The following is a 12,135-nucleotide window of genomic DNA, read 5'->3' as shown; positions in this document are numbered from 1 at the left end:
AACGTGCGCCCGGAAAATAGCCGCCGTGCGGTTTTCGGTGGGACCGCGGACGACGGAGACGAGACGGCGGTTTTTCGTGCGGGTGCGGGGCGAGATCGCGGCGTCCGGTCCGGCCAGAAGACTGCGCGATGGAAGTGGAAAAGCCACCAGCAGGAGCGTTGCGCTCCGACCACCATCGTCAGGTTGAGAGCTTTCTACGACCGACGATGAGGCCGGAGGAGGGAGTCGAACGGCGCATTGGCGTCTTCGGGGCCCGACCGGGGGCATAGGCGTAATTCCACTGGAGACTCGAGGACCCGGAGACCGGGAGAGAAAGGCACGAGAGACTGGGCGAGCGGGCACGGCACGTAGAAAGACACCTGCGTCGCCACCTGACAGAACGAGACGCTCTCGTGCACGCGGGGCCCCCCGAGTTCGATATCGATGCTGTAAGGTCATTGCTGCGTGCGGCAGCACGCAATGGTGATATTTGCTCACGGCCTGCGATAGTCATCGGATCAATTCGCGGCTTCGCCGTGCAACCCCGAGCCACCCAGACGTATAATTACGAGCCCGACGTATGTGACTGATTACAGTCGCGATCCCTGTTTCAGTCCGATTGATAATCTGCGGCAATTATGGGATCGCGTTAAGTATCGCCGGTGCTTGAGCTTCGTCAAGGATCCGGATTGGATGACAGATAGGAGTGGATGAAATCGGTCGAGGATCGGTTAAATGAACAGTTGAATTTTTATGACATTTGTAATGCGATTCGACACCTATTGTCACGATACCTTTGTATTTTAGAGAGTGTGGTGGGGGGGGGGGCTTCTATCAAAGGTCTTTCCACTGCCTTCAGGGTATTCCGTATCCGTCGCGATCCCTTCGTCATCTGTCACTGACCTGAAACCTAGCGTGCGCGCCACGAAGGATACGTATGAGAGATCAATCAGAGGAGCCGAGTGAAAGTGGAACGTCGGGCGTTAATATCTTGACAAAGGATGCCGGTGGAATAGTCGTAGGCGACACGCACGCCTCGGGGATGCTCCAAGCGATAATGATTCCGCGACACCGCGCCGATTCCGCGGTGAAATGTAGGAAATGTAGGTTTTTCCCTCCGTGACGGATCTTTCGTAATCCTCGCACGGAGGCACCGCGCACCGGTTGTCGTCGAGTTTTCAATAAATTATCTTCAGGGCCAGATGGATATCGTTGCCGATACCAAAGGGAGTAAACCGGATCTCCATGCGACGCTCGCGCGAGATTAAAGCGCCGCTAATGCGTGACATTAAACACGCAGAATTTGCATGCCACTTATCGACGAGTGACATTTGAAGAAAATAGCGATACGTCATCCGCGATACAGCCGCGAGGATTTCTTCGGGAGTGACAATCGTTATAAAGTGGTCGTAAGGATTGTCATATTCCCGACGTTACGTCATGTCGCGTCGCGTCGCGCAAAAGATTCATTGCATTCGTTGCATTATAATGTACGAAACGCGCGTAATCGATAATTTATCTCAATTCGTCTATGCATTCATATACCATCAAGTTTATTTATTCCGCTAGTTAAATAGAAAAAAGTCTGACAGTTTGATACACGTTTGCTCACTAGAGATAAATTTTGCTATCAGTCGGGCAGACATAATTGCCTAGTGTTGCTAATTGCTAGAATTAGAGATGCGCGAATCAAGGATTTTTTCGGTCGCGCCGAATCGAATCGGAGTTTATTTCCTTCTCCGAATCGAACCGGATCGACAAAATTTGAAGCGAATGGAATTAAATTGTCGAAATATCATTTTATAATTAACTGTATAATAATTATTTAGATTAAATTTTAACACATAGATAATAAGAGGATGTTTTGTAATCTTACACGATTTGATTCGCATTCAAGTAGTTCGCATATACTTGAGTTACACGGAAAGAATTTTCTCTTAAAATTACCCTGAACATTATGTAACCGTGGGACAACAGGCATTTTGAAGAACTGTATGAGTTTTCTGAAATTTTACCATACATTCTACTAATAAAATGTATACCAAGTATAATTTCTAGTAAAATGTATGATAGAATTTAAAAGAAACTCTCATAAAATTCTTCGAAACGTCACGTTATCCCACGATTACATGATTTTCAGGATAAAGTTTGGGAAAACATTCTCTCAGCGTAGAAAATAACATTTTCACATGCTGAAATGACTAAAGTTTTGTGGGTTCTTGAAAGATTTGGGAAGATTTGGAATTTTTCGTTACTAATTCGAAGCCGAGTGGAAGATCCTGCTGGCTGCAAAGAAAGGAGTGTCTGGCCTCGTGTCGCAAGTTTGTCCGCTGTACGAGGTCCACGACGCTTTCTTGACCACTCAAGAAGTCGACGAGTCCTTTCTTCCTCTATCAACGGCCACCAAGGACGGCGTTTCTTGTTCCTCGTTTTCTACATTTTCCTCTTTTTGCTCGAATTGCGACTCGCTGTGCTTATTCGCAATCGCCGGCTTTCTTCGCGCGGAAGGTCGAGCACGTGAAATCGAGTTAGGTGTTTCTTGTGTCGCCCGTCGAAAGGTTGCCGTCCTTAGTAATTTTTATGATTTAATTTGACTTACTTATTGCGAGAGCGCAACGTTATCTTCGACAAACATAACTGCGCGCCGTCCACGCTCCAATTATCACACTTGGATATAAATCTTGTTGCACCTCATTGAGTTTTAATATAATACATTAATTTACGATTTTCCTATCCTCTCAGTTTACGTCGGAATACAACCGACAAGACCGGATGGGGCACCATAAATAGCACACTAAAAGTAGAAACCGGTCAATTTTCCCATCACTTTTACTATCGTTAAGTTATTCCGTTAATACCGCTTGTATTTAACGGAATGGCGTTTAATCGCGTTATCCTTGGGATTTTATAAAAATGCGTTTTTATGCGGAAGAATCTATAATCGAGTCTGATGAATCGATGACAATAAAACTGCATCAACGCGGCAATTTAACGATCCTCAGATGTATTCGCATAAAATACGATTGCGTGATAAGCTGTAAAATGAAGCGTATTCCTGGATCCGTGGGTCGAAATTACGAAAGAGGATGTAAACAGCTGTGCGGGTGTTCCGTGTAACGAGACACGCATGCAAAATGCAAACGGAAAACTGTAACATCGCAGTTAGTATCCGACAGAGAAAGATAGGGTGGGGTTCGGCTGGTCAGTCACGACGAGCTCTTTCTATTGTCCAATCATGCCAAGAAATTGCCAAGCATGAATTTAATTTTAACACCGTTGCCACGAGCGGTGCTTCTTCGGTCGCGATAATTTTGCAAGTAACTCCTCGGTTTAACGGGATTTGGTATTTTTTAATTTACGATTTCTTCCTGAATATACATTTAGATGAACATTTCTTTTTGTGCAAAACATAGCGCTAGGAACAGTGTGGTTAAAAATTAGTGCTCTTCTTTCAGTTTCGTGAAAACATAATCGTTTAGTTAATAAAACCGTTAAAAGAAATTATAATCCTTTTCGCAAACTCTATTTTATTTAGCAGCGATAAATAAGGCAGGCATCCTTGTTGCTTTCCTGCATCGGCAAACTAGGGATTCGCGAGTTAGCTTCACCTTCCCTCGCAGAAAGTACGAGTTAAACTTGCGATATAGCGTGACGCGTTCGCGAGAAGCTTATATATAAAAGAGTTTATTAATGTACATACAACTATTTATATAAAAAAGAAATATGTAGGAATTGTTAGATCTTATTTCCATTCACGTCTCTGTAAAGCTCGTCATTGTTGCCGTAAAGTCTCGGTGAATCATTGCAGTCGACCTGTAATATTAAAATCGATTGAAAGAGAATTGAAAATTAATTGCGCGCCTCTAAGAATCCTGCATATTGAACAGTTACCTTAAACCACCAGTCACAAACGCGAGTGGTTTGACTAAAGACTGTACCGTTCGGGCAAAGGAAACTAAACTGACGTCCACTTGGCAAGCACCAATGCCACACCTTGAAAAAGAGAAATAGCGATTTTTATAATTATCAATTAACAATGAATTTACCGAAATGCTTCACCAACATCTTAGACTTGCGAGCAAAGCATTATAAATTTTTATCCTTCCTCGAACAATTCTGTCAATATTTCGTGACGTTGTTCTAAATGATCAGACTGTCTAAAAATAATCTATCGTGTCTCTTCTTTATCCGTTCTCTTTTTTAATATATCGTTTAATGAGATTGACGTGATCACATTAAGTGTACGATAGCACTGAAACGCATTTAAATAATCTCGAATATTGAAATGAGAATGTGTCCGGTGACCATATGGACGCACCTGACATCTGGCCTCGGGATCGGCATAGTATCCTGGTAACTTTCCTCCACAGGTAAACGTAAGTCCGAACGGCACCGAATTGTAAATTGGATAGTCCACGCCAGGTGTGTAACCATCCACTTGCTGTAAAATAATTACGCGTGTTACAGATAGCTATCGTCTTTTTTTTTTAACAGCTGTTACCGATTCGCCTGCAAATCGCTTCCCCTGGCGAAATGATTCCCTTATTATTACGAGTTTTAGGTTTTCCGCGGCGATTGCATAATTATTACACCGGGGCGTGTTCTAATTTGCATTGCAAATCTCGGTGGTTGCATCGAGACAATTAGCGAAAACAGTGGAACTTGGAGAAGCATAACCACGCAGGGCCACTGTTATTGTTCTGTTGGAACAATAACAATATGTTTCGACATGCATCATCCCGACAATGGAACATGGCGTGAATGTGGATACATGCCGTAAATCGGACTTCCCCTCTCTTTAACGCGAGCATACACGTTCAGCCTTAATTAAACTCGCGTTAATAAATTTCATAATTTATTTCTACGCGTCGATTATTGCACGCAATGAAAAGCGACGATTATATAACAGCAAGTACGGTTTTAATTATGTCCTACGGAAGTTTGATTTAACACGTCACTTTCAACATTTTAAATAAATTATTATCTTCTCACACGAGCATCTTGATCGAAATTTCACTTCATTGTTTATATTTTCGAATTACAATAAACGTAATTAGAGCAACGGCGAAAAAGTCGATTTTTCCGCGAACGCATTTGTTAAATGAATTAATTATTTAACAAATACATTAATGCTTCCTCCGGTTCTTCGCTCTGGGGCTACAAACTGAACGCGATATGGGATTGTTTTCGTAATTGGCTATCAGTCAAAACGAGAAAAAAATAAAGAGGCAGTTGCGACACGGCGCGTCGGCTCGAAACCGTTCAGTGCGTGCACGTGCCAATGTTTGACCGGAAGTCGAGTTACATTGTTCCCTCCCCCCCCCCCCCCCTCCACAGCGGATGCGCATCTCCGTGGCTTTGTATGCGATCTCTTGTTTACGATTTCACGTGTACGTATGCAGATGTACGGTCCCTTCCTTCTCCAGGCGCCGAATCTAACTGGTGATTCCAACGCCTGGTAAGAAGGCCGGCACCGAAAAGGTGATTCACCCAGTTATACGTTGCACTTTTACTTACACGGAATGACACGCGTTAAAGGTCAAGCAAATTCACGCGATACACATTTAACGAAAGTAGAAATGTGGCGAAAATACAATTACGTATAATTCAAAGAGGAGGATAATTTAAAAATAGACACGTGACAACGAATTTGTTGCATGCGAAAATAATCGAGTTAGTTTATTATAATAAAATATAAAGTCGTGAAAGATGTGTCGTTAGTCGAAGCAGGATAGTGAACACATTGCATAAATTAAGTGAGTTTCTTATCTTTCCGTTTGTTAGCTACGTGGCATTGAGGCTGCGTTTTATTTCTCGGCTTATTATTCTCTATCCAGCTTTTCATCGGTTTCGCGTCCATCATTTCCGGTGAAATATGTCTTCCAGCTGTTAATTGCAGAATCGGATGCGACGTGTCCAAATGTTCGCGTATATTATTTTCTTCTCCTCGTTAAGATTTATTAATATAATGTGGCGCGATGTTTTATGAATATGAAAAAAGTATTTCCCAATATTTTATAACGACCGAATATTTTAAAAATGAGGAACAGTATAGCTAAGTAGTCACACGCTACTTTTCCTTTCAGAAATCCTTTAATGTTGTAATGCAGTATCTAAATCATGGTTCATTTAGAATTTCGGCATTGTGGAAATATTCATGAGTTGCATTTAAAATCCAGATTAAATCCAGAATAGATTTCGTCTAACGAGGCACCTCGCGCATACACGAACGCGAGAACACGCTCGTGTAACACGGGTTAATTAATGAATTACTTCATGTTGCCACCTTAAAAGAAGGATGATGCGTGCAGGTACGGTTCACTCGCTGTTATTGTTACGCGATATACCGTGAGAAGCGACGATGAAAATGATAATTTTAATGCACCTTGTAAAAGTGGAATATTTACGAAATATTTCCCCCACCACCACATATCATGCACGTTACATAATTATTGTGTGACAAAGACATACTTTTCTCACGGGGTTGTAAACAATTTTTTTTAACAATTGCAGCATTATTTGTGAATTTAAAGAATTTGTGGAATTTGTGGGAAAGCTTGGAAGACTGCCAGGAATTTTAACTTACCGCCATTGTTTCATACAGTAAAACCGCGCCGAGGAGCAAAAGAGCGCAGATTACTTGGTACCTCGAAATCATCTGAAAAGTTAACAATTTTATTATTCAATAATACCGCTGCGTATAAATGAAGAGTGCATTAGGAAACATTTTGTTCTCACGCGGATAAAATTTGAAAAAAATCACAAATATCTGTTTAATCTTGTTGTTGTATAAATTTGACTTGTACAAGAAAGCGCTGCCGTGGATGATTTTTGGAAATAAGAGGTAACCGAAATTAACGAAAATGATACGAGACGGAGGATCAAGTAATGCGTTTACCTTTCCGTAAAGTCTGATCCCCTTAGTCCGCAGTGTCGTGCTGCGTGGTGATCATTTATCTTTCCGTGTTCCCTGTCTTTTCAGTTTTTCGTGTTTTGCCGCACTTACTCGATTTGCTTCAGGCTCGTAAGGTGATGCTACTTCCAAAGTATCTTTCTCAAAGGATTGTTCCACGAGGTGGTGGTATATATACGGCTTTAGACATCAGCCAGACAAAAGGGGGGACTCTTGAGAGTCTCTCTTTCTTGGGGCTCCCACATCAGACGAACGGAGAAAGAGAAGATCCCAGAGCGGTGGAAGGAGGGATGTTCCTCTGCGGTGCAGCAGATTCCTCTCTTACGCAATCGTCTCGTGCTCTAACACCCGTGAAAATATTCGTAACCATCGTACTTGAACCGCTGTGATACCCGTGCTCTTATTTCTGTCCCCCTCGAGATAGAAGAAAATTGGAATAGTCATAACTACTCCTACTTCGTCAAGTGCACACGGAGAGAATGTCCTCTTAAAATTGATCCTGAAAGTCGTGTAATCGCTGGACAAGTTTTCGAAGAATTTTACGAGAGTTTTGTCGAAATTTCACTAGTAAAATGTATGGTAAAATTTCAGAAATCTCTCATAGAATTCTTCAAACCTGCCATGTTGTCCCACAGTTACACAATTTTCAGGGTAAATTTTAAGAGAAAAATTCTCCATGTAGATTTTCGTAGACATTTGTTAGCTTTTTGAAAAAAACTTTCACAAAATTTTATTTTATTTAGATTTTTCCGTTGCACAGTATGTGAAAAAAAAAACACTGCGTTAACTGAAGCCCCTTTTCTGAGCAATATATCACCTCGTGGAAATATCTCGATCAAGATGCGCTCAATAAATTAGCTTCTTTTACTTGACAATTGTGTGTCTAATTATTCTGGCTGCTGTTAGAATTGCAAACGACTAAGAAAAATGCCGGTTATGCAAGTAAAAATATAGTTCGCGCCTGAAGATAACGAGTTAAAATTGCGATTAAAAAAATGTGCAATTTAATTCGCATCTCTTCAACTAATGAGAAAGCAAGGATGTTTTTATTTATTAGTACTATTAGTACAGGCTGTAAATTGATACGCAAGTGACGAAGGAGGGAATTGCATGTCGAGCACGAAACCGTGTCTTTGTGATATTAGTGTTCGGTGCTTCTCCACTTTGCTAGAATATGATTGATGTATCATTTAGTTACATAAGCGATCGAATACTCTCAGCTCGCGCGATCGTATCGTTAATTACTGTTTTGTGCGTCCGCGCTGGAGGGGTTGAGATCAGCGCGTTGATCTCTTCGGTCAGATACGATCCTTTTTTCCTCCTTTTTTTTTTGATTTCAGATTTTTCTGCAAAACGGAAATGCCCGTCAGCAGGTCGGACCCCGAAATGATTCGTTCTTATCGCGCGAGATGTATCCAAGGTTGCGCCGTCGCGCAACACTCACGCTTGTCCATCATAACACAATTCCACGAATGTGAATCTACGTCGTTCTGCCTCTCATATTGAAATTCACGTGATTGTACAATGGCGCGATGTGATATTATGATACGCCATTCTTATTTTGGCAACCACCACTTTCACCCTGGCATCACAATGACAGTCCCAGTATTTGCGACCTGTTAACGTGCTTAACGCTGGTGTCCGCTAATAAGATTTCTGGTGGCCGTTGGTAGACATTGATGTGCGCGAATTATTGCGACGCTGTAATCGCGCGATACAAAGAAGACATTTTAGGTTCTCTAATCTCTTAAGTTCTCTAAGGGAGATTGAATGGCCCGTCGCTTTTTTTTAAAAAAATCTGTGGGATAGTGATGACATTCGCGAGTATTTCGTCGTGTGCGCGGATGACCGCTCCGGGAAAGTATCTTCATGAACGTTAAAAACGCGACCTTGTGATACATCGTAGAATTAAGAAGAATCGCGAGTCGTATCTCGGCGCGAGGCCGTTCATTTGCATTCTGTTGCGCGCGCGTCAGCATCTTCCGCTCCGAACCCCTCAATTTTCGAAACGCTTTTCGTGCCAATTAGCGATGGATAATTGACACTTGGAGGTTTTTCCAGATTGACATGTAAACTCGGAGGTAAATCAGACATCCGTCCGTTACGGGTCGCTGATAACGCGCGTTACGAATTATGCACCGTTGTTTTCCCTTGGAAGCAAAAACTCTTCGTACGTTATGTTTTAATCTTTCATTTAAGATTTTAAAAGATTAATTGTGCCTTTTACTTCCTTTATTATTATATATTTGTAAATTTAACTGATCGATCTGCGCGAAAAATGTTCTGTGACGCAATATCTTTGCAAGTTGTAGCACTGTGGAGCAAGAGAGAAAGAACGAAAAGCTAAGGAGCTTATAGAGCGAAAATCTTCTTACAGAATAGACCTACAAGACACCCGCAAAGAAAGATCTTAAGTAATACATTTTTTTACGCCATACGGAGCAATTCTTTAATTGCGTGCGTTACGTTTCGTCGATTTTATATTATTAAAACAGTACTTCACGCGCACACACGTACACAATATCACGCATTTCATGAACAACAGGAAACAAACACTAGGAGAGCGCATCCCTTCTCTTCTTACGGCCGATTTCGCACGGATCATATTGCAGCTCGCGTTGCGTGCGGATGCGGAGTGCCACAGACCGCGGGCACAGACTGTTGTTCCTAATTAAATTATCTGTCTGCGAGCTAATTAGATATCGGAGCAATTGCAAAATATTCGTGACAACCGTGGGAAAATCTTTTTATTATTTTACGCGCAAATGAAACTATAATGTACTGGAAAAACACGTGGAAAATGCCTTTCCTGTTCATTAAATAATCCGTTAGCACATCGTTTAAGTTGTAAAATAGCCCTGATCTAAATTTAAGCTGAGAAATCGTTGACCTGAATTACAAAACGCGCGCGAGAGAGAGAGATAATTCTACAATAAAAAAATTAATCTTATATGTAATACAGAAAGCAATTCTCTTGGCAAGAATGTTCTTGCCCGGCGATCTCTTGGAATTTTTTAACCAAATCTTTATTATGAGACTCGTTGCAGTTCTTCCTAGTAGTAGCTGGAATTTTACATCTGGAAAATGTAGGAATATATTTCGAACAGGGTTGGATTCTCCAACTTCTTGGTAAACCAAACAATAGTTAAATTATATGTCTATCTTTGTGTAATTTGAGAGAAAAACAAAGACGTATATATATAATTTAACTATTAATTAACTTACCAGGAGGTTGGGACAACAGGCCCTGAAACTTACCTCTTTCTTTTCAACTAAGTTAATTTAAAGTTAAGAGCTTTGAAAATTTAACTTAGTTAAGATACAAGTTAAACCATAATGAAATAAATTGAATTAAAATCTTAGAGACTCGCGATCATGTTCAGGACCAGCGTTTGAACAACCAATAACGCTACACGGAAGTTTCACGTGAGTTCGAGAATTAAAGTCCCATACAATGGCTGTGTTCCAAAATTCACTGCCAGCACTGAAGTTCTATAGCATAATATAAGGCTGATGGCAGAGAACAATCGGAAAGCGCTTAAGGCTGTCTTATGCCGTAGACGTAAGGCAAGGCTGAGAAAAACTGAAGTCGTATACAAGGGACTTTCATAACTTCAGTTTTTCTCTGCCTTGCCTTACGTCTACGCGCTTACGGATCGTTCTCTGCCATCAGTCTTACTAGGAGATCCGCTTCGTCATTTGTTTCGTTTCGCGTCGATCTCTTCTGCGCGTCCGACACTGTTCTAGGCAGACCAATGAGAGAAGAGTTGTACGTGTGGTAGCGTGGCTTTGACGAGAGTGAATTTTGGAACACAGGAACTGCCAGTATAGACAAGCGCGCGGTGTCTCGCTTCGTTTATGGCACAGCTGATTTGAAGAGAGGTAAATTAAGGGCCGGTTTTTCCAACTTCTTGGTAAGCTATCTTTGTTTAATTTGAAGAACAAACAAAGACGTATATATGATTTAACTATTAGTTAACTTATACCAGAAGATTGGAACAGCCGGCCCTAAAAGTTAAAAGTTACCGATAAAATACAACTAAACTGAGGTAAAAGTTAACAGTTCATAATGTAACACCAAGTTGAAATTATTTAACTTCTTAACTTAACTTTTATCTTTTTAATTAGATACTACCCAACCCTGATTTCGAAGGAATGTCCTTCTCGCGGCATTCGCCCAGCATCTTCGCACGATGCGCTCTGCGGTATAATCTCTTGCAATTTCATAACGCCTTGACTTCCGAGCGTCTTCTTTCCTGTCGCCGGATGCCAACAAGAGAGGCACGAAAGTTATTCTCACGTTTTTACTGTTCCCCAAGCGTCAAATAACTCATCGCGGATCGGTGATAGTTTCTGGAGGAGAACCCGAGAGACTCCTGGAAGATTTGCCGATGATAAACCCGGTGATATAACAAATAAGTGCTTGTGCGTTACGACACGCACGCCGTTATTAATATTTTTAGCTCTTGAGAGAGAAATGAATTCGCGGGAGAATTCATTGTTTCCACTCACGGTTGCACCGTTCCATATTAATTGAAGATGTAAATGCTCATTTAGCTAATTGCGAATCTTGTGTATACTTCATTGTCGTATTACGCAATGCGATTACGATTGATATCTGCGTGAAATGAAGAGTTGAAAGGGAGCAAATAATCAGAGAGATTGAGAACAGCGACATTTTTGGACGTAGCTAAATTCTGCTTCTCGCGATTAAAAATTCCCGACGCTGTTGCGCATCGTGCCTGCCCGCATAAATTTTATTGTGTCTCGTTTGCGCAAGTAATATGAATTATGATAGAGAGTGCGAACGTCGGGAAGCTGCTCCGCGGCAGCGTTAATGAGTCCCATTATTATTAAATTCTATATCGAAGGCGTGACTTTTAAATGTCGCTCGAAAAAAATTGTTAAACGGAAAAGGCGTAGCTGCCGTAGCTAAAAACTGCATGTAACTAAATTTCGGTTGTAATATTATTTAGTTGTGGTGGCTAATATTTTACTGCTGTGCCTATTGCACTAGATGCGACAGGAAACCGTCTGCCGTGGTTCAGAAATTTATAATTAACGCAGCAAAATATTTTTAGCGAAATTGATCAAGATCAGCCGCGGTGGCGGGAAATTTTCTCATCGGCGTACAATTTACAAATGGCTACAAAACTACTATCGCTCTTTAGATGCGCGCGCCCGTGCAAATATTCCGTGATAATTGAAAGCCAGTGCGATAAGTCAAGGGCCCTCGATCTCGA

At 41.5% G+C, this 12,135-nt stretch overlaps 1 protein-coding gene across 1 annotated transcript; it reads right to left on the bottom strand.

The window, feature by feature from the left end:
- Positions 1-2,304: 2,304 nt before the first annotated feature.
- On the bottom strand, positions 2,305-7,094 carry LOC105563216. The gene is made up of 5 exons (XM_012014612.1): positions 6,878-7,094; positions 6,566-6,637; positions 4,298-4,420; positions 3,871-3,972; positions 2,305-3,792 (listed from the first exon to the last, which is right to left on the bottom strand). Exons 2-5 carry the CDS (start codon positions 6,635-6,637, stop codon positions 3,715-3,717), a joined length of 375 nt encoding a protein of 124 aa, XP_011870002.1. The 5' UTR covers positions 6,878-7,094; the 3' UTR covers positions 2,305-3,714.
- Between the last annotated feature and the right edge of the window lie 5,041 nt (positions 7,095-12,135).

The sequence above is a fragment of the Vollenhovia emeryi genome, unplaced genomic scaffold (assembly GCF_000949405.1).
Source record: "Vollenhovia emeryi isolate VEMERY1.0 unplaced genomic scaffold, V.emery_V1.0 DF939179.1, whole genome shotgun sequence".
Lineage (NCBI taxonomy): Eukaryota > Metazoa > Arthropoda > Insecta > Hymenoptera > Formicidae > Vollenhovia > Vollenhovia emeryi.
The sequence above is the reverse complement of the archived record's forward strand: the minus strand, read 5'-3'. Positions and strand labels throughout refer to the sequence as shown.